Raw genomic sequence first — 22615 nt, forward strand, 5'->3', positions numbered from 1 at the left:
GCTAGCTTCCAGACGAGGTCGCATTGACGGGTGGTCAGCGAGAAGGGGAGGGGGAGGAAGAGAAGATAAGGTCATGGAGAGAGAGAGAGAGAGAGAGAGAGAGAGAGAGAGAGAGGTGAGGGGTGAGGTGATGGGTGAGAAAGGAAAGCAATGAAAAGGGAAATATCAGTAAAAAGAAATCTATATCAACATTACTGGAAGAAGAATTTGCAAACTGAAAAAGTCACGGAAATAAATAAATAAAAAGGGATAAAAAGAAAACGAAAGAGGAATAAAATAGAAGAATCAAAAGGAAACAATAAGAAAAAAAAAAGAATGAAAAGATAAAAAAAAAAAACAGCTGGGAAAATGTGATGAAGGATATTAAGTTAGAAGATTAGAGAGAGGAAAGAAGAATGGTAAATTAAGGTACACAAGGTTAGGTTAGGTTAGGACAGGAGGAAATGTTCAGCTGTGTTTTGCTTCCCGTGTTCCTTTAGTCAGTCTGTTCAGGGGATAATTATAATGTTATTAGCGTGGTGAAGAACATGTACGGTAACTTAAGCAAGTACCACTACTACTACTAACCTTTAAATTCCTCTCGTTCCTCGTGTCTTGGTAGTAAAAATTAAAAGAAAAGAAAAGAAAATGGCAGTTTTCTTCCCATCTTCATTTTTTTTGGTGGGTTAAATCGGTGATGCTATCTGAACCACCACCTTCACCACCACCACCGCCACCACAACCACCACCACCACCTGAGAAGTAAATGTTAAGTGCGTCTGTATGCTCAACACCGCCACCACCCACAGCCACCCACCACCACCTTGGTTCAGAAGGGCGCCTCTGATAGCTTATCGTGTGTGCCATTGGCCTCTAAAATCAACTTTCTGTTTACCTTCAGCACGAATTCAAGGCTAATTGGTGTGTGTGTGTGTGTGTGTGTGTGTGATGGGCTTTGCGAGGGAGGGCTGAATAGTAGTAGTAGTAGTAGTAGTAGTAGTAGTAATGGTGGTGGTGGTGGTGGTAGTGGTATTATTAGTAGTAAATTATCATCGACAACACACACACACACTACTCACACTATATTATATACAAAACAAACAAAAATAAAGAAAAAAATCAAATAAATTTTCCGCTCATATCCCACCAGGGTCCCATGGTGTAATGGTTAGCACTCTGGACTTTGAATCCAGCGATCCGAGTTCGAGTCTCGGTGGGACCTGCTTCTTTGTTGCTTCCACTCGCCTTGTTCTTATCCTTTCCGGCCTTTCCATCTTTGCTATCCTTGTCTCCTTACACGCAATCATTCCTGCTACGTGTAATACAATACAATTACGCCATTACAACGGTGCACAAAAAAAAAAAAAAAAAAAAAAAAAAAGCTCTCTCCCTCTCTCGCTCTCGTGATTTTAATAATGATAGTGTTAATAGCAAAACACCTTACTTCTATTTTTTTTTTTCTCCGGGAGTGAAGTAACTGAGGAAACGAATAAGTCTAGCCAATGTCAACACTGCGGGAAGTGCTTCGTAAGTGCTTGCGACGACCAGAGATCCGTGTTCCTAATAATTATTACTCTCCCACGCCGCCCTAACACTAGCCGCACTAAATAACTGTATGTTGTTTAGGGATGCAGGGTGGTGCTGAGGTGACGTGTGCAGAGTTAGAAGGCCAAGGGAAGTGTGAAAATAAGGGAAAATTAAATAAAATACATCAAGACTATTTTTCCTGTTTTCCCTATCATTACTTTTCTGAAATACAAACTGTTATTCTGGGTGTGGGAAGTACCAAGGTAATTTGTCACCATCTCTCTCTCTCCGTCTGTCTTCCAGCCATAGCCAGCCATCCCAACTCAACCCGGTGTTGTGCGAAATAAATGAGCTGCGAAAATACTGACGAGTTGGGCCCTGTACACGTGCCTCATCGCGTCACCACCGCCGCACCAGTGACGAGTGACGACACAAGACACGACACCACCTGCATGATTGAGTCTTCTTTCCACAGACAGAGCTAGATAATCATAACCTGTATTAACCCCTCCAGTATCATGGGACATATTTTTACCTTGAGATTTGTGTACGATTAGACCATTTTATTGACTTATAATAAAAGTCTGTATAGGCCAGAAGATTTATGGCCACAGTCTTCACTATTTTAATCCCTCACATGAGTTTCTGAAGCTGTATAAAATCACCAAATAGTGACCATGCAGAATCAATATGGAGAAGCGTCATAGTAAAAGGGGTTAATCCACATCAATAGGATTAAGTGCAGCCTTCATTTCGTTACTGAATATTTTTGTAGTCTGAAAAAAAGAAGAAGTTAAATTAGCAGCAATAGACTATGGAATAATCGCAGGTTCAGTGATTTCGCAAGCTCATATTTTCGTATGCTCTACATGCTAAATAACTTAATTGTCCCTTGGGATGCACACGCGCAGAATGTCAACTCTCTATCCTGTTATGCACACTTACCCCACGTGGTGGTGTGTGGCTCTGCAGCAGGACCAGTACCACCATAACACAGCAGAAGGTACCGGGACTAAGATCACAAGGAGAAAGGCTGAGATCAGTACATACCATATTCTGCAACTGCGCCACACCTCACTACTTTCATAAGACTAAATGAAGTGACGCGGGTTTTGAAGGTGTTCATGATTCTAGTGACAGATTAACAAGATTTCTGCATTACTAACCCCCCCTGCAATACAAATGAGACATGCAGGTTGCAGTGCAGGAAGTAAAACTGATGAGAAACGATAGGACCAGTGGAGGACGCGAGAGGAGTGAGGAGAAAGGAAAGGAGCAAGAGACGGCGCAGCGCAGGGAGGGTGGTGGTGGTGGGGGCTAATGGCTAACCACTCATTTACTCAGTCTACCTTAGATGTCCACAGTGAGTGCATCCTACGCGCCTTCTCTCCAGGACTGTCCTTTCTACCACCACGGCACCACCACCGCCACAACCCATAAACAAGCCCGGCCACCATCCAGCTCTCACGGACACACGCAGGTCTGTACCCCATCTACTTCTCATTGCTTTGCAGGATTCATATTGTCACATTGATACATTATGTGATATGAAATGAACTTTGGCATAATTGTACACAGTAGTTTATGAATTACTCACTCTTGTATATGCATATTAATATAACGAATACTCTAGTACCTACATCACCGAGTCACAGAGATAATACCAATGTTGAAATATGAGCAGTTCGCGAAATACTGGTGGTTCCTTTTTGGCAATGAGTACTGATCGAGCATGCAATGAAAGTGCCTAAGAATGAAAAAAGCTTGATAAAATAGATACGTACGACTGTCTGGGAAGAGTCGATGATTTGTAGTGAGTGATGTAATGATTAGTGATTAGTTTGTATGGAGTGTGCCGAGGCAAGTGTGACTTTGAATAGTAGTTCGTGATGGAGGGTTGAGTTGAGAAGGTAGCATGAGTAGTAGTTTGTAGTGAGGGTGTGGGAATAACGGGTTAATAACGTGATGATGAGTGCGTACTTTGCAATGAGGGTGTGAAGAGAGAGCCTATCTAGGTAACCGTGGCGGCCTGCTGAGGTGCTGCCACCAGTGCTGCTCATCAGCAGCACGCTCACGCCTCTTGAAGCGTTTTGAATGTAATGCCAGAGTTACCCTCCGCGCATATGAATTCTGCTATCATAGAAAACGACACGAGAAAGGATACACTTTAGAAATAATTGTGAGCACGGGACTTACACACACACACACACACACACACACACACACACACACACACACACACACACACAGGGTATCTGATACAAGTTTATAAATTGATTAACGGAATGGACCAAGTGGATAATGAGAAAGTAATCCTGAGAGAAGAATATGACATTAGAAGCACAAGATCGCATAGTAAGAAACTGAGGAAGGGAAGATGTCTGAGAGATGTTAAAAAAATATAGTTTCCCGCAAAGATGTGTTGAGACTTGGAACAGTTTGAGTGAGGAAGTTGTCAGCAATGAGTGTGCATAGTTTTAAAGAGAAATTGGATAAGTGTAGATATGGAGACGGGGCCACACGAGTATAAAGCCCAGGCCCTGTAAAACTACAACTAGGTAAATACACACCGGTGAATTGGGGAAGCTAAACAATTAAACATGGCGCACCTGAAAAACAACTTTTATTTGTTTCCATGGATATAACACACTCACCTGTCTTACTTCTCTCAAAGAATGGTGTTTTTCTTAATACGCCAAATACATTAATGTATGTATAGTGTCAAAAGAAGTTCATAAGATAAGGTTCAGCTGCCATCTGCTGACAGCCACTTTTCAGAAACTATACATTCCTAAGAGTAATCTTTCATTCCACAGTATATAATTATAGGCAATGTTTCATCTCAAACGAAAAAAAGTTCTATTTGTGATATACAAGATAAAACTCCAATGAGTACCCACTATAAGTGAAAATGCTACATAAAATATGAACTCAAGTTTGTAATATAAGTGAATGAAAGTGTTGCCTGCTACAAAATACATAATTTTACAAAACAAAAGGAAATGCATTTATCATAGTGTTCACTGTATCGAGATGATTGTCATCAGCACAACACCTCGTAAACCTCTTAAACTACCCATCACAGCACAGAATAGTGCACCACTACACTACACTGCCCTCTTCTCATCCCAGTACGTGCTGTGGTCTGAAGAGCAAAGTCCTGTTACTGATCAGGCAAAAGCATGATGTCCACCACAGACTGAGGCCTACACCGCAGGTTACTGGTGAGCCTCATGTCATTAATGTCTTTATTTAGCAGCTGACAGGCTGGGGTGGAGCTCTGGGCGGCGGCGCACCGCTCGTTGTGCCTTGGTGGTCTGGTTGGTCTGCGTCATGGCACCAAAGTTTATAAGGTACAAGAACTGGGAGTTCCTGAAGGAGAGTGGCTGCTCAGGGCTTGCCAGATAATGAGCCTCGATGTCTGAAGAGGTAATGTTGCTCTTGAGGTTGGCCTGTCCTGTGCTGTCTACCTGTCCATACTTCACCCACCGTCCTCTGACATCGCAGAAGAACCAGTTAAAGGTCCGGGCCTTGGTATGCAGAGGTGTAGCACCGGCCTGTACACAAAGGCGCCTCAGACCCACCACCTTAGAATAATCAGAATTGGTCAGCACCATGGCCTCAAAGTTGGCATACCACGTGTCCTGATCCAATACGTCCTGCAGGCGTCGCTTTTGGGCAGGGTCAAGAGAGGGCAACTTGACTCCGTTCTTGGATGGGTCACAAAAGGCTATTTCTAGGCAGGTGACAAGGGCTGCTGGCAGATTGAACCAAGAGTCTTGACCTGCAATCTTATGCACCTGCCAGTGGAAAGGCTGTGATGCATGCAGCCTCCTGCATCCCTGGTCTTCATACATACAGATGCCCTCCACAGAGAAACGGCAAATCTCAGCGATATCAACACTGCCTGTGCGGTGATAGGCCCACACTGTTTGCCTGCCACCTACTGCTCCACCTGTGGCAGTGTTGCTGTCAGAAGGGTGCTTTCTATCTGGCTTGTGTGTAGCCTTACTGCTGCTGTCCTGACCTGACTCTTTGACTCTCTCTGACTTTTTATCTGAGGTGTTCTTGGCTGTGGCGCCTTGGGCTGGAGTCACTGTGTCTTCCTGGGTGTGTGGCGTTGTAGATTCCTTATTCTTGGAAGTGTCACTATCTACTTCCAGCCATTGTTTCACTTTATCCAACAATGTAGCCTTTTGCTTAGGGCTTGTATCCTTGGGAGCTGGTTTGGTGTGTGGCTGTGGCTGTGGCTGTGGCTGTGACTGCTTCTGTGGTTGTGGCTGTGGTTGTGTCTGTGTCTGTGTCTGTGTCTGTGGTTGTGACTGTGGCTGTCGTGGAGGCAAAGGTTTGGTGGAATCCTTAGGGACCAAGGAGGGATTTGCATTCAATATTGCTACAATGATGTCCTTGATATTTTCATTAATAGATATTCTGTGGTAAACCAGTAGCATGGAGCAGGCTGGGTCATGTGGATTGTGGTTGAGGCTACACTTGGGTCTGTCACAGTTTGCACGGGTCACTACGAAGCGACGACAGAGATGCAATGCCTGGCAGTCAGTCTTTTTACACTGTCCACTGTTGTAGTCCTGACACACCTCCAGGCAGCCTGAAGGTGGCACTGCAGTAGGGATGAGATGCTTCAACAGTTTCTTGATATGTGTTACATACAAATGTTCCAGCATAAATGTCTTCAGGACAGCCTTGTTGTGGTCTGTGTAGAGTGAGTGGCCAGGTCGACAAGGGGTTTCTGAACACCAGCTGGAAATGTAGGTGCTGCACACGTGGAGGTCAGGGCAGGACCGGCCACTGGTGCACCTCTGGGTCTGGTTGGCTCGACACAACTTAATCTGTGGCTTAAGTTGCACTCCTTCCCTGTTCACGTTGAAGATGTTTGGGTGGGCTGCTGCCACCTGCCGCACTGACTCAGTAGCAAAGCAGTGATAGTCAAAGAGGTTTATGAACGTGCAGCGGAAATGAGGACGTTCTACCAAGACACTCACCAAGTCCTCAGGCTCCAAGTTATCTCCTTCATCATACATGTTGTGTGAAGCATCACCATCAAGATTGTGATCTCTGTCTCTGTAGTAGGTGTCAGGGTGAGTGTGTTGTTGCCGCCAGTTACTTCCTGGATGGTCATTCTCAGCGGTCCTCCACGAATGATTGTGTTTCCAGGCAAGCCCATGTTCATTCTGCACTTTGGCTGGCCTTTCTTGCCTCCAGGAGTGTGTCTGGTCTTCACGCTGTCCCATCCAGTGCGGCCCACCACGAACACACCCACGAGCCTCACCTCTGCCCCAGCTGTGCCTCTCCTGGCCAGCATGCAGAGTTCTGCTGGCTTCATCCTTGGGAGACTGATGCTGTGGCTTGCTTCCCTCATCTTCATCACTGTAATGCTGCTGAATTCTACTCTGTTCATCGTGCTGCAAAGTTGTTGCGGCCAACTCCTTACTCCCATCTTGGTAATGTTGCTGTCTTTTATGCTGGTCATTTTCACGTACTTCACCATTGTGGTGCTGTCGCCTCTTGTCTTGTTCATCACCTTGATGATGTGTCCTGCTGTCCTGCTCATCACTATCACTGTCATGAAGCTGTTCATTACTTCTGTCTTGCATTGAATAATCAGGGTGCTGTGACCTGCTGCCATGCTCTCTATCTTTATAATGCTGTGCCCTTTTGTCTTCCTCTTCCTCTTCATCAGAATAATGATGTGGTGTCATATGGTCTTGGTGTTCTTCAGGGTAGTGCCGAGGTACCCTTCTGTTCTGGTGTCCTTCAGGATAATGTTGCTCTGATCTACTATCATGTTGTGCAGTATACCGTTGGGTTATGGTGTCATGGTCTCCCTCTTCGTCAGAATAATGATGTGGTGTCCCTGTGCTCCGCTGCTTGCCACCTGCTTGCAGTTTCTTCAAGGATTGTAACAAAGCATCAATCTTTTCACCAGCAGTCTTTTCCTGTAAAGAGAAAAGAAATGTTATATTGGTATCTCTTGGCTACAATCTGTAGGACAAGGACAAGTTATGGATCAAGGACATGATAAAGCTTGAAGTCATTACTAAAGATGACTTCAACAAGTCTCCACATGAACCCCTTTACCATACAGTGAATGAGTGTGCAGGAGGTACATTTGGTGATCAGTGCTGTACAACACACCTGATTCGTGGAATGATTTGTGTGGCAATCTCTCCTGGCCAAGACCCTCTCAAAAGGATCACTCAGGTCTTCTTCCCACTCCATGGCAATGTTCGCCTTCACTGAAAAAAACAAACAAATAAATAATAATAAATAAATAAATAAAATAAATAAATAGAAATAAAATAAAATAAAATAAGTAAATAAATAAATAAATAACAATAAATAAATAAAAAAATATAAAATTAATTAATTAATTAAAAAAATAAATAAGAAAAAATCAAACCACGTCACAAGATGACAGTACTAAAGACTCAATAGTCATCAAACGCGTCAATGTACAAATATAAATAACTATAATCACATCAAGTATATCAACAAGTGACTGTCAAGTGTAGGCCCCAAGGATTTTTGCATCTCCCCTTATTTTCTTGTTTTTAAGTCACTGTTGACAGACAGGGATCAATTCAAGCATTAAAGGCCAGCATGACATGCAGCCACTCTCAGACAGTGTTGCGGGACACCTATTACTGTACTGGATCGCTTAATGGCATGCCTGGGTTGTGTGTGGCTCATAGATTTCACACATGACAGTAACAAAAGTAATTCTTATTTGTCATGTGAAGGTGAAGTGCCATATTCCCTGTGGCAGTGTACCATGATCACTCTGTGGAAGTAAGGAGGTTTGAGGCTACAATGACACGTCTTAAGGTAGTGTACATAACACTCACCTGGGTCTGTCGTGAAGCTCCAGACCTTCTGACTCGTCTGGTGCTCATCCTCACGCGGCGGGTCGTCCCTGCGTTCACCTCCATGGGGCGAGGCTGTCACTCGCTCATCTTCAAGGAGTGACACCATCACACGGTTTGCATCACGGAGCGGGGCTGCTGCATGGCTGTCCTCACGGGGTAGGGGTCTTGAGAGGCTGTCTTCGCGGGCCAGGGGTCTCGAGTGATTGTCCTCGCGGGGCAGGGGTCTTGAATGATTGTCCTCGTGAGGCAGGGGTCTCGAGTGGTTTTCTTCGCGGGGCAATGGTCTCGAGAGGCTGTCTTCGTGGGGCAGGGGTCTTGAGTTGTCCTCGCGAGGCAGGGGTCTTGAATGGTTGTATTCGTGGGGCAGGGGTCTCGAGTGATTGTCCTCGCTGGGCAATGGTCTCGAAAGGTTGTCTTCGCGGGGCAGTTGTCTCGAGTGGTTGTCCTCGCGGGGCAGGGGTCTTGAATGGTTTTCCTCGTGGGGCAGGGGTCTTGAGAGGCTGTCCTCGTGAGGCAGGGGTCTTGAATGGTTGTCCTCGTGAGGCATGGGTCTTGAATAGTTGTCCTCGTGAGGCTGGGGTCTTGAATGGTTGTCCTCGTGGGACAGTTGTCTTGAATGGTTGTCCTCGTGAGGCAGGGGTCTTGAATGGTTGTCCTCGTGAGGCAGGGGTCTTGAATGGTTGTCCTCGTGAGGCAGGGGTCTTGAATGGTTGTCCTCGTGAGGCTGGGGTCTTGAATGGTTGTCCTCGTGAGGCAGGGGTCTTGAATGGTTGTCCTCGTGGGACAGTTGTCTCGAGTGGTTGTCCTCGTGAGGCAGGGGTCTTGAATGGTTGTCCTCGTGAGGCAGGGGTCTTGAATGGTTGTCCTCGTGAGGCTGGGGTCTTGAATGGTTGTCCTCGTGAGGCAGGGGTCTTGAATGGTTGTCCTCGTGAGGCTGGGGTCTTGAATGGTTGTCCTCGTGAGGCTGGGGTCTTGAATGGTTGTCCTCGTGAGGCTGGGGTCTTGAATGGTTGTCCTCGTGGGACAGTTGTCTCGAGTGGTTGTCCTCGTGAGGCAGGGGTCTTGAATGGTTGTCCTCGTGAGGCAGGGGTCTTGAATGGTTGTCCTCGTGGGACAGTTGTCTTGAATGGTTGTCCTCGTGAGGCTGGGGTCTTGAATGGTTGTCCTCGTGAGGCAGGGGTCTTGAATGGTTGCCCTCGTGAGGCAGGGGTCTTGAATGGTTGTCCTCGCGGGACAGTTGTCTCGAGTGGTTGTCCTCGCGGGACAGAGGTCTTGAGAGGTTGTCCTCGTGAGGCAGGGGTCTTGAATGGTTGTCCTCGTGGGACAGTTGTCTCGAGTGGTTGTCCTCGCGGGACAGAGGTCTTGAGAGGTTGTCCTCGTGAGGCAGGGGTCTTGAATGGTTGTCCTCGTGGGGCAGTTGTCTCGAGTGGTTGTCCTCGCGGGGCAGTTGTCTCGAGTGGTTGTCCTCGCGGGGCAGTTGTCTCGAGTGGTTGTCCTCGCGGGGCAGTTGTCTCGAGTGGTTGTCCTCGCGGGGCAGTTGTCTCGACTGGTTGTCCTCGCGGGGCAGTTGTCTCGAGTGGTTGTCCTCGCGGGGCAGTTGTCTCGAGTGGTTGTCCTCGCGGGGCAGTTGTCTCGAGTGGTTGTCCTCGCGGGGCAGTTGTCTCGAGTGGTTGTCCTCGCGGGGCAGTTGTCTCGAGTAATTGTCCTCGGGGGGCAATTGTCTCGAGTGGTTGTCCTCGCGGGGCAGTTGTCTCGAGTGGTTGTCCTCGCGGGGCAGTTGTCTCGAGTGGTTGTCCTCGCGGGGCAGTTGTCTCGACTGGCTGTCCTCGCGGGGCAGTTGTCTCGAGTGGTTGTCCTCGCGGGGCAGTTGTCTCGAGTGGTTGTCCTCGCGGGGCAGTTGTCTCGAGTGGTTGTCCTCGCGGGGCAGTTGTCTCGAGTGGTTGTCCTCGCGGGGCAGTTGTCTCGAGTGGTTGTCCTCGCAGGGCAGTTGTCTCGACTGGTTGTCCTCGCGGGGCAGTTGCCTCGAGTGGTTGTCCTCGCGGGGCAGTTGTCTCGAGTGGTTGTCTTCGCGGGGCAGTTGTCTCGAGTGGTTGTCCTCGCGGGGCAGTTGTCTCGAGTGGTTGTCCTCGCGGGGCAGTTGTCTCGAGTGGTTGTCCTCGCGGGGCAGTTGTCTCAGTGGTTGTCCTCGCGGGGCAGTTGTCTCGAGTGGTTGTCCTCGCGGGGCAGTTGTCTCGAGTGGTTGTCCTCGCGGGGAAGGGGTCTTAAATAATTGTCCTCGTGAGGCAATTGTCTCGAGTGGTTGTCCTCGTGGGACAGGGGTCTTGAGAGCCTGTCCTCGTGGGGCAGTTGTCTCGAGTGGTTGTCCTCGTGGGACAGGGGTCTTGAGAGCATGTCCTCGCGGGACAGTGGTCTCGAATAGTCGTCCGCATGGAGCAAGGGTCTCGAAAGGCTGTCCTCGCGGGGTGATGTTCTCGAGTAGTCCTCACGGGGCAGGGGTCTTGATAGGCTGTCCTCGCGAGGTGAGGGTTTCGAGTGGTTGTCCTCGCGGGACAATGATCTCGAGTAGTCGTCTTCGTGGGGTACGGGTCTCGAGAAGCTATCCTCAACGGGTGAGGGTCTCAAGAGATTGTCCTTTCCGGGCAGTGGTCTCGAGAGGTTGTCCTCGCAGGGCAGTGGTCTCGAGAAGTCGTCCTCACGGGCTAAAGGTCCCGAAAGGATGTCCTCGCATGGCAGGGTCCCAAAGTGATTGTCTTGGAATGGCAGGGGTGTCACGTGGTTGTCCTCGTGGGGCAGGGGTGTCACTTCATTGTCCTCGCAGGGCGGCGCCGTCACGCATTCCTCGTCACGGGAGCCACAAGCCTTGGATCGGTGTCCAACGGGGACATGGTCGAAATGATCCTCGAGAGAGTCGTAGAACACATCCTTCACCTCCTGCACCACCTGAAAGAGTCACGGCGGTAAGGTGGAGCTTAATTCCCTCACCCCGGGCCCATAGCCCATACCCTCACACACACACACACACACACACACACTCTATCTCTCTTGCAGAATTTACCACATATTACTAATAAAAAAAATAATAATGACCTCCATTAGAGACTGATTTACAGCGCTGTAGTGAGGCCGAATATGAACTCGACTCATCACTGCATCCACGGGAACATTAATTCATTACAGCCTATTGAGATGAATGACAATGCTAGGCTACTGATCAGACTTGGCAACATTGGACTCTAAACTCTCCTATCACTCATCTGGCTACACTTCCTCAGTCACCCCCTCCTCCACCGTCTGTATCAATAACACCCCCTCCCCTTCTACCACTCCCACTTCCCCTCCGTCGACAAGAACATTCTAGGCTACGTGCGAGACGCGTATCATACCGGACTGTGAGCGTCTGTCTGTCTGTCTGTCTCCCCCCCGACCTCCCGCCTACCACCACCACCACTGCCTTTTATTTTTTCTTTCTGATAACTTGTTGCGTGTTGTGCTTGTTTATCTATATCTCTGTTTTATTAAGCTGCTAGTGTGTGTGTGTGTGTGTGTGTGTTGCGATTTTTGCGGGTAAATGAAACGAGCGATACATTATGGAAACAAACGATGTACAGATACACCACTCTCTCTCTCTCTCTCATGCAAGTCAAACTCACGTGAACTGGGTATAGCACAAGTTTTATCTATCAATCACCTACATACCTTTTTTTTTTTCTTTTCCTACCTCCTTAGGCTAACTCATCCACCGAACCTGAGCAATACAACCACACAGAACCACAACTAACCCCAGACACGCAAAGTAAGAGTATCAGCACTAAAGAAATCACAAGTTACCTCTTCGTTAAGTGTTGGTAAAGTATTTCCCATCTTGATTCAGCCCCCTCCACGCTTCACTTTCAGTTTTCAGCCTCTCATGGACCTGCACCTCACTCGATAAACACTGACACACTATGAATGCACAGATTTCACCACTGGCACTCCCTTCATCAGTTGCCGTGTTGCTCCTCGCCGCCTGCTTGACGTGAACTGGTCGCGTCGGGAGAAGCTTACGTTTTCTTTGATGCGTTGCTAGTATGGGTGACGTCTCTATCTCTCTCCCTCTCTACAACTTTTACATAAGCAAACACACTCATAGTGACGGGTAATAACCTCAGCCTCTTCTCTTGTGATTAATACCTCAGATAGAAATAAGGTTGTAGAATATAATGCAATATACTAATTTATAGAAACTCAATCTCTTCTTAAAATCTACTAACCTTTTAATCTTGTTTTTCTCCTCCTAAACAGTTTTTTGGAGGTGTATGGTATGATCCTGTATAACCATAACATCTGACGTGTATTGAGAGAGAGAGAGAGAGAGAGAGAGAGAGAGAGAGAGAGAGAGAGAGAGGGGGGGGGAGGGAGGTCGGCACATAAAATTGCCCACGTAAGAATTTTAGTGCCGTGTCATCATAACAAGAGAACATTAGCTGTGTTTGCCTTCAAGGAGACTGTTTTGGGGTTACTATTAGCTGCTACTGCTACTGCTACTACTACTACTAACCAGTAAGCCTGACTATAAGAATCGCTTCCTTCCTTGCGATGAGTCACGGCACGGTATAACACACATACACACACACACACTCCTTACACGTTGCCTTGCCGTTGTCGTGCCGCTGGTGGTGGTGGCAATCGACACACTCGTTTACAGAGGCGGTTCATGTTGCTGACGTGTTGGGATTCTGGTTTAGTCAAGATTGTTTCTCTCTCTCTCTCTCTTCATTGATTCGCTGTTTTAATTGTAAACTTCTCAGTGGCGATGAGTTGCAGAAAATATCAGTTCCGCGCATATTTAGTTTTATTGATTTGATGCTATTTCATTAAATGCTTTTAAGTGTTAGAGAAATAAATGGAAACATCCTATCTCAAATGGCTCAGCTCTAGTGAGGATGAATTTGAAAAAGCTACAGATTAGTCTCATTCAGCCCCTTCCATCTCTCTCTCATTATAGGTAAACATTCCTCAATCTTTCGTAATGCTCATGTAGTCTCAAGAAAACCCCGCTTCTGTCCACTTGAGCGTGTTACAAGTAACGGAGATAAAACTATCGATGTTTTGAGAGTTCCTGCTTACGTGGCGTGGGCGTGCTGAGGTCACCAGTTTGTGGTTAACCCCCTTCAGTGCTGAGACTTACTTTGACCATGATTTTTGGGTATGATTAGGTGATTTTATTTGCATTTTGAAGGGTCTGTGGAGGTCAAAAGATTAATGGCCAGTCTTTCCTTTTCTAATCCTAACTTATGTTTCTAAAGCTGTATAAAATCACCAAACAGTAACCAGAATGGACATGAAAAGGCGGCATGGTACTGTAGAGATTAAGGCCGTGGAACCTATAGTAAACTCATACAACCCCTACTACCAATAACAATAATGATAATAATAACGTCCACAGCAACAACATCCATGAATACACTGTTTAATCAGCCAGTTTTGATGTACAGTTAAGGGATTCTTATCTCATCAGCCTCTTATCATAACTCTCACTGTTAAAGTTCAGTGATAGCTATTCATGAAAAAAAAAAAAAAAAAAAAAAAAAAAGACAAACTATCTCTACTGTGTTGACGTTGCCTTCCCGTCCCCTTCAGTTCCAGGAAGCAGTGATAAAAACAAACACGTCATTGATCACAGGTTGTTCCTTTTATTATTTTATTGAGTAATGAGATTATATTGCATTTCCATCGAGGTGGCTATAGTGAAAGGAAGGCACAACGGCAATAAGGAAGGTCCACACCGAATAACATGTTAATACTTCGTAAAAATCAAAGCTCATATCACAATCTCAGGTTTCCTTACATTCACCAACATAACACTTGCGCTACCAAGACCCATACAGACACTAGCAAGGCAAGGTACTAACTACAAAGGCTGCATCTCCCTTTAATGATAGCTAGTGCACCGACAGGCCTTTACATTCACAGAGCACAGGCATTCTGTGGGCCAAGTCTAGTGACCATTTTTACGTAAAGAATGAAAAGTCACTAACACTGTCACGTACACTCTGACGGACACTTTAGTCGCTCAGCAGTTTGACGGACTGCTTAATGCTTTGGTAGTACTGTGGGTGAGGTTGAGAAGCACTACTTGAGGGTGAGAAGGTACTCTGGGTAGTACTCCTGTTTGCAGTACTTAATGATCATACTGGGGTTGCTGATATTGTTTGTAGTGGATTCATAAGGCATGGAGGTGTTAGGGTTGATGGGAGGCCGTGCCATGCCAGAACTTCCTACAACCGCAGAGCCAATAGCCACTCTTGCTACAAACATGTGTTTGTTGCCATTAGATCCTGGGCGACAGTAATGGTAAGAGGTGGCTGCATCAACACCAAAGTATGTTCCTCTCCCATAAGCCTGTCCAACTGCCGTGCCATGGAGTCGCCAGTCAAAGTTTTCATTGCAGATGCTCGCCACGACGTTGTCTGAGGTGCCATGGAACAGCTGTCGCACGTTCACACTATCTGCATTTTTATACAAAGCTGTCAGTTCCTTGATCTTGTTCTGCAAGGCACACCACATAAATGGATTCTGAATGCGATCCACTTGAACTACGTTCGTAGGGGGAACACTCGTGCCTAGAAGTTTCACCACCTTCTTGTATTCATCTGAGTCCGTCGCCAAAGTTACAAGACGTGAGCGTTCCTCAGGTTGCATGTCATCCCAGTGAGATGGAAGGTCTGAGCCAGAGGCCGCCTTGGTCTTGTTCTCCTTTGGGAGGTGTGGCTCGGGTCTGCGTCGCACATGCCGGATCACTCCCGTAGACTGGTTGGTCTGTGTCATGGAGTCAAAGTTTAATATGTACGAGAACCTAGAATTCTTGAAGTGGAGAGGCTGCTGTGGGGTTTTCTCGTAGTGATTCTCGATGTCTGTTGAGGTGATGCTGCTAACCAGCTCTTGGCGGCTAGTAGTGTCCATATTGCCGTATTTCACCCATTTCTTATTAATGTCCAGGAAGTACCAGTGGTAGGTTGATGCCTTGAGGCCAGGCCGGCTATTATCTCTGTACACAGGCGCCGCAGCTGTAGCGTTTTGCTTTTTGTAGAGTTAGTGAGCTTACTGGAGAGGAAGTCAGCCTGCCAGATGTCACGGCCAAGCAGCAGGAGGAGACCAGTTGTAGAGGGATCCAGCTTTTCGGGTTCAAGACGAGATAGGGCTACGTTGTCGTTGGCAGGATTACAGAACGCCCTCTCGATTCTGAGTGATTCTTTAGGAGGAAGGTTGATCCAGCGACCATCCTGCTCCTTCACCTGCCAGTGGAAGTGTGTTGTGCAGTGAAGCTTTGGGCAGCCAGTAGCCTCGTCGCGACATATGGTTTCTACCGAGTAATAACAGATCCGTGGATCGGCAACATCCCCCTGCAGGTAGTGGGCCCACAGCGTGCGGCGAGGCGTTGGCGCTGGCTTAGGTGCAGCGTGCGGTTTTGTTCCCGGCGAAGCACTGTCTTTTTGGTCTTGTTTTGGTAACTGTTTACCTTTAGTGTCTCGTCCCTTGCCCTTGTCTGAATCTGAATTTGAATCTGAATCTGAATCTGAATCTGAGTCTGAGTCTGAGTCTGACTTCCTAGATTTTTTTGACGAATCTTGTTTGCTGGTCTTTCTAGATTTTGCCTTTGAAGAATGTGAGCTTTTTACTTTATGACTTTTCTTCCCTTTGTCGTCTGAGTCATCGTCATCACTTTCACTTTCCGTTTCACTTTCAGTACTTGAAGATGAGCTCACTTTCTTTCCCTTTTTTGTAGGGATTTGTTTCTTTCTATTCCCTTCCTGCTGGAGTTTCTTTGCCTTGTTTCCCTTTCTTTCCTGACCCCGAGCTGCAGCCTTGATGGGATGGGACTTCGCTCTGTCTTTCAGCCCAGGATTGGCCAGAAGGATGGCCATGGCCACATCTCGTGGTGCCTCGTTCATAGGCAGCTGGTGAAGTTTGAGTAGGTGACAGCAAGCAGGGTTCAGCAGGTTATGGTTCAGGTCGCAGTTGTCCTGGGTACAGATAGTGAGGCCCACCACGAAGCTGAGGCACACATGCAGGCTGGGGCATTTGGGTTGGTTACATCCAGCGTTGTTGTATTCCTTGCACACATCCAGAGGTCCGGCCTGTTGTCGGCTCCCGTGTTGGCCCCGCCTGTGGCTCCTTCGCAGCAGTTCATGTAGTACACGATACCTGACATATTCCATGGAGAGCCGCCTGAGAATGGCCAGGTTGTGGTCAGTGTGCCACCTGTGACCCAACACACAACCCTCTTTTTCACTGCACCATCCTAGCACATACTTGTTGCACATGTGAAGGCTGTCACAACCCTTGCGATCCTGACACCCACTGTCACTAGAATGGGCATCACACAGCTTCAGACGGGGAGCAAGCACCACCTCATCGTTCTGTAGTTGGAACAAGTGGCCATTATAGGCTACCATTTGCCTCACATCCTTGGGCTGCAGGTTGTGGTACTCCAGCAGGTTAAGGAGACTCATGGTGAAGCTTGGGTTCTCTGACAGTACCATCACCAACTGCTGGACTGTACCCTGCTCACAGGAAATGCGCTGACCGAAATTGCCTCCCTTTTGCTGGCGCCCTCGGGGTCCTCGCTCTGGCTCCCTGGGAGGAGCCATCTCCGGGACATAAGGATTCCTGCCAGGGCCTGCCCTTCCTCGGTCCCTGCCTCGCCACCAACCATCCTCTGGATGCCGCATCTCTCCCCATACCTGCAGCCGTCAAAGTTGCAGCTTAAAACACACACACACACACACACACACACACACACACACACACACACACACACACACAAAAAAAAAAAAAAAAAAAAAAAACTTTCTCCAGCAAAAATTAATGCCTTATGCACGTCCATTCATTCTTGTCTCGTGTAAAGCAAGTCATGCACAATTATCAAATGGGTCTCGAAGCTTCCATTTCCTTTATCTTTCAAATATTTACCATAAATTATAAATTTGTAACTAATGAATTTATGCCACCACTATTATTGTTGTTGCTATTATCATTATTATTATTACTATTATTATTATTGTTATTGTCATTATTATTATCATTACTTTTAATGCTGCTGCTGCTGCTGCTGCTGCTTCTGCTGTTACTACTACTACTACTACTACACGCACCACACAAGAGGAGCCTTACCTCTTGTGGTGGTGGGTTCCAGTTGCCCCTCCTGCCTCTGCCACTGCCCCTGCGCCCGCCGTCCATGCCCTTCACTGTGGGATGAAAAGACGTCACTTCTTTACACACACGAGGCAACATTCTAAAACGCCTTAACACACTCCCCTCACTACTTTCAAAAGGCCCTTGAGGTTAACATACTTTTTGACTTTTTTTTTTAATTTTTTTTTTTAAGGTTCCAGTAAGATTTCTCGATGTACTTTCTGCCACCCGACCAGTGTATCTCAAATTACTCACTTCCTTCTTCATCAAGGCTCGTCTCACTAATATTTCTTCCCATTTTCTTTAAACCCCATGTCTTAACTTCGTCCCCTCATCCTGCTTGCATTGCTGGAGGAGGAGGAGGAGGAGGAGGAGGAGGAGGAGGACTTACACTGAGCCAGCATTTCGTTGACAGATTCGGCAGCAGCGTAAAGATTGTCTCGACTTCTTGCCCCGTAGCCTCTCTGTCCCGCCATCTAGAGAGAGAGAGAGAGAGAGAGAGAGAGAGAGAGAGAGAGAGAGAGAGAGAGAGAGAGAGAGAGAGAGAGAGAGAGAGAGAGAGTATTCATTTAGTGCTGCCTTAGCTTTGTGTGTCTGTGTGCGTGTGCGTGTTTTGCCATTCACTCCCTGTTCAATATTGCACATGTCTTCACCGATTAGGTCAATCACGTGCTGTCTCGTGTGTGTGTGTGTGTGTGTGTGTGTGTGTGTGTGTGTGTGTGTGTGTGTGTGTGTGTGTGTGTGTGTGTGTGTGTGTGTGTGTGAAATCTGATACGTTTGGATGTATTGATTAGATAAGGATAGTTTAATTCTTATCACAAGTAAGAAACAAACAAAAACAAAAACAAAAAAAACCCAAAAACTATTATCTTATCATGTAAAAGATAAAAAAAAAAAAGATAAAAAGACATGCCACACACACACACAAGCAATCTTTATAACGGGGTCGAGGAGGAGGCGGAGGAGGGGAAGGACGAAAGGAGTGGAGAGAGCGAAACATTATGACACAAACATGGTGCAATACAAGCTTAAATACGTTTTCTGTTCACTCCCTTGTCTCTGCTCTCAATCTTTCGTCACGTGAATCTTGCATATTAACTAACCATAGATAACTTCACAAGGTATTTCCAGGTGAGAACTTGGCAATCTATCTCTGTGGCCTTTAAAAATAGCCAGTCGAGGTGAGCAAAACGTTATAAAGGCAAGACACGTATGAGAGTATGTAGAATTTTTTTTTTTTTTAATCGCAAGGGGGAAGCTGACCAAGGGCGATGAAAATAGAAAAAGGCCCACTTGATTGCCAGTTCCCTTAAAGGTAAATAGAGTTAGGCAAAAGTCTGGGGCAAATGTCTTGAAACCTCCCTCTTAACTCTTTCAGTACTGGAATGCATTTTTTACCTTCAGATTTGTGTACGATTAGATAATTTTATTGACATTAGGAAGGGTCAATGGAGGTCAGATGATTTATGGCCAAAGTCTTCACTATTGAAATCACCCACATGAGTTTCTGAAGCTGTATAAAATCACCGAATAGTAAGCAGAATGAATATGGAAACGCGTCATGGTACTGAAGGGGCGCAAAAAAAAAAAAAAAAAAAAAAAAACAATACAGAAGCAGGCAGGGAGTTCCAGTTTACCAGAGAAAGGTATTAATGATTGCGAGTACTGGTATGTTAAATAGTCTACAATAATGTAAACTCAAAACGTCTAAAAAAAAAAGAAAAAAAAAGTTCATGGGATATGGATAATTTCATAGGAGCATCCATTTCTCTTATCTTATGCCGCCACCGCCACCGCCACCACTGCTGACCTAAATCACCTGTTCCAATCGTGATATATATTGAACAACTTTCGTGCTCTCAGTTGTGACACACGTACAATGTCTACCGAGGAGGAAAACAACTCAACAACAAAATAAAGTAATGCTAGTAAGATTGGAATACATTCAACACAAACACACACACACAGAGAGAGAGAGAGAGAGAGAGAGAGAGAGAGAGAGAGAGAGAGAGAGAGAGAGAGAGTGTGTGCGTACTTTATGTCTGCATAGGAAACTCCATTATCATCCCCCTCTCCCTCAGTCCCTCCCTCTCCTCGTCCTCCGCTCTCTCTCTCTCTCTCTCTCTCTCGACCCGAACAAGTCTTGTGTTACGAAGGGAGACACAGCGAAGAATCGTTTTAATGTTGCTAGTTTTGAGTTTAAATAAATCATCAACACGTAACAGAAATATTTTTACGTGTTGCCTCTTACTGATTACACTTCATTCATTTATTCATTACATATTCTGGTTTGTTAAGTTCAGTTAGGTTCAAGCAGCTCAAGTTAACCCCTTCAGTACCATGACGCGTTTCCATATTCATCCTGCTTACTATTTGGTGATTCTATACAGCTACAAAAACTTATGTGGGGGTTAAAATAGGGTTGCCATATATGAACTATCAAAATTCCGGACACGTTCACTAACACCTGATTATGGTCCTGATTTGATACTGGAAAACATGTAAATGAATTAAAAGAAACTCAACTTATTTACCTTTGCATATGGCTGATAATCATGTGACTGTAAGTCATTACTGCCTTTATGTGCCAATGAGACAAATGTTCCTTGTTTACACACCGAACACTCAGCTTCCCACTCATCCCTGCCTCTTTTGAAGCACGGAAGTTTGTTCTGCATCTCTGCAGTGAATTTACACTTTCGTTTGGGCATCTTGACAAGAACAAGTAATAGTTGTAATGACAAGGTCACAAGGTCGCAAACGGTAATCCAGTTTGACCCCTATCAGAGCTGGTTAGAGACTGGGGCGCGACGTGAGGCGCGTTGGGAAGGCTGTGAGCACTGACTTCATACAGGACCCATACTCGTCAGTCTTGACTGAAACCAAACCAAAGCAGCTGCCACTCGGTGAACCCCCCCCCCCTCTCTCTCTCTCTCTCATCATTTTAACCCAAGGAAATTTAATAAATGTGATTTTTTTAACAATTACTGATTGATGGAAGGTGAAATTCCGGACATTTGAGGTATTTTCAAAACTCCCCACGGACGCAATTTCGTTATCTGAATTTCGGACATGTCCGGGAAAATCCGGACGTATGGCAACTCTAGGATAAAAATAGTGAAGATTGTGGACCATTAATATTCTGGCCTTCATATCCCCTTTCTAATGCAAAGAAAATAGTTCAATCGTGCACAAATCTCAAGGTATAAATGTGTCCCGGTATCGAAGGACTTAAACATGAATAATAAAGAGAGAGAAAAAAAACAAGGATTCCCACATACCTCCACCCCACTTAGCTACCTGTGCCATGATACTTAATGAGACGACACACATTACCATAACAATTACTCAGGTATGTTACGTTGACCAATCCAATAACTTTTAAAAACGAACGGAATATAATATACAGGATTGGAACGCGTCCACGAGAGAGGTGCATGACGTGTACTGGGGTGTGGTGAGGAGGGAGCGAGAAGGGGGGAGGCGGAGAGAGAGGCTAGGAGGGAGCGAGGAGGTAGGGAAGAGGCTAACCACATACTAACATATTTTAAAACTATTCTCCCATACCAACGTTTTCACTAATCCATCCATATTCCCACATTCTATTATTATCTATCAGTATATGGCTATACAAGGCAGCCTGCGATGTGGATAGAGCAGAGGGGAGAGAGAGAGGGAGGATGGAGAGGGAGGGATAGGCAGACAGACAGACAGACGGACGGACAAACCACCTACCACTAAACAATATCACTCTACATCAAATCTTTCTCACTATGCCACCAAAAGACAACACTCTCCTACCTCAGGGCAGTGTGTGGGCAAGCAAGGCAGCGCTAAGTGGCTGTATCACTGAAGCTAACACCAAACAAACCGTCACATTGCATATCTTACGTTTATATGATTGTTTCCGTTCCTTCTGGGGGTGTAGTAGGTGTTGCAGTGCGTCTCAGGTCTCGTAGTGATACCCCACGCACTCACCACCACGCACACCGCCTGGATCGCGGCACAAGGGGATCTAAAACGTACAACACACGTACTGAAACTTCTCTCCCTCCTCTCGTCACTGAGTCAGACGGGTCTCTCACGCGTCTGGTGATAGTGAGACCGTTTTCTCTCACTCTTTAGGGGAGAACTGGTCTATTCATGTGTTGTCTCTATTCTTGTCTTCAGTTCAAAAGTTGTAGTAGTTTTCTTGCCTCCCCTTGTGGCTTTGTGTTGTTATAAGATTCCAATTGTTGTTTCTCTCGAATAGGGATGGTTGCTTCGGTTTCTTTGGTTGTGTAGACGGTGACTGTTTCAATTCTTGGTTGTGATATACTTGTCTTGATACAGTTCTGATTCGTTTCCTGCCTCCTGTAGTGATTTCTGTTGTAAGGACGGTTCTTAGTATGGTTTCTCTGAGAAGTGGTTGTAGTTATTTAGCTTTATTTGGTGTTTAGAATACATAATGATTTGAATTCTTAGGTCTGACTGTTAATTCATTACCTCATTTTGTATCATCATGTTCACAGAGAAGACAGACACACCACAGCACCGCACCAGTGACACCTGCACCTCGCCCTTATGAAGCCTGACGAGGAGAACATGGATGTAGAGGCCAGGAGGTTAACACAGCCACAAGGGGGCGGCGCAAAGTCCAGGAGGGCGGCGCGGCACAGAACAAATGAGACGGAGACTATGAACGGAGCTGACGTGAATACAGAATTACTTAACCGAGGAGACGCGATGCCTGTTATCACAAGTCGCCCCGTGAATAGAAGGAACAGACGCACCAGTCCACGTAGCCAGCTGGTGGAAGATGGTGCGAGGTGAGGTGACGTGTGGGGGGGTTGTGAGTGGAGGGGTGTGAGCGAAGGGGTGTGAGCAAAGGGGTGTGAGCGAAGGGATGTGAGCAAAGGGGTGTGAGTGGAGGGGTGTGAGTGGAGGGGTGTGAGCGAAGGGGTGTGAGTGGAGGGTGTGAGCGAAGGGGTGTGAGTGGAGGGGTGTGAGTGGAGGGGTGTGAGCGAAGGGGTGTGAGCAAAGGGGTGTGAGTAGAGGGGTGTGGGTGGAGG

At 46.5% G+C, this 22615-nt stretch overlaps 2 protein-coding genes and 1 non-coding gene across 5 annotated transcripts in view; 2 read left to right on the forward strand and 1 right to left on the reverse strand.

The window, feature by feature from the left end:
- The first annotated feature begins 1129 nt into the window (after positions 1 to 1129).
- Trnaq-uug lies at positions 1130 to 1201 on the forward strand. Its single transcript has one exon. It is a non-coding gene; the product is annotated as a tRNA-Gln (tRNA).
- Positions 1202 to 2534: 1333 nt separating this feature from the next.
- LOC123501748 overlaps positions 2535 to 22615 on the forward strand; it is a 34333-nt gene continuing 14252 nt past the window's right edge. The window contains exons 1-3 of one of the 3 annotated variants that reach the window (XM_045250763.1): positions 2536 to 2986; positions 12117 to 12183; positions 22076 to 22372. In XM_045250763.1, coding sequence (XP_045106698.1) covers positions 22128 to 22372 — 245 coding nt within the window. In that variant the 5' untranslated portion in view covers positions 2536 to 2986; positions 12117 to 12183; positions 22076 to 22127. Of the gene's footprint in view, positions 2987 to 12116; positions 12184 to 22075; positions 22373 to 22615 lie in introns of all 3 variants that reach the window. The other 2 variants (XM_045250764.1, XM_045250761.1) reach the window with 2 other exon arrangements.
- Positions 4113 to 20504, reverse strand: LOC123501488. Its single transcript, XM_045250334.1, is given in 10 exon segments — positions 4113 to 7460; positions 7660 to 7760; positions 8370 to 10871; positions 10907 to 11330; positions 14218 to 14239; positions 14503 to 15403; positions 15406 to 17113; positions 17544 to 17617; positions 17956 to 18040; positions 20099 to 20504. Coding segments are annotated over 10 exon segments (8700 nt in total). The 5' UTR covers positions 20276 to 20504; the 3' UTR covers positions 4113 to 4754.

Source organism: Portunus trituberculatus, chromosome 9 (genome assembly GCF_017591435.1).
Source record: "Portunus trituberculatus isolate SZX2019 chromosome 9, ASM1759143v1, whole genome shotgun sequence".
NCBI classification, from domain to species: domain Eukaryota; kingdom Metazoa; phylum Arthropoda; class Malacostraca; order Decapoda; family Portunidae; genus Portunus; species Portunus trituberculatus.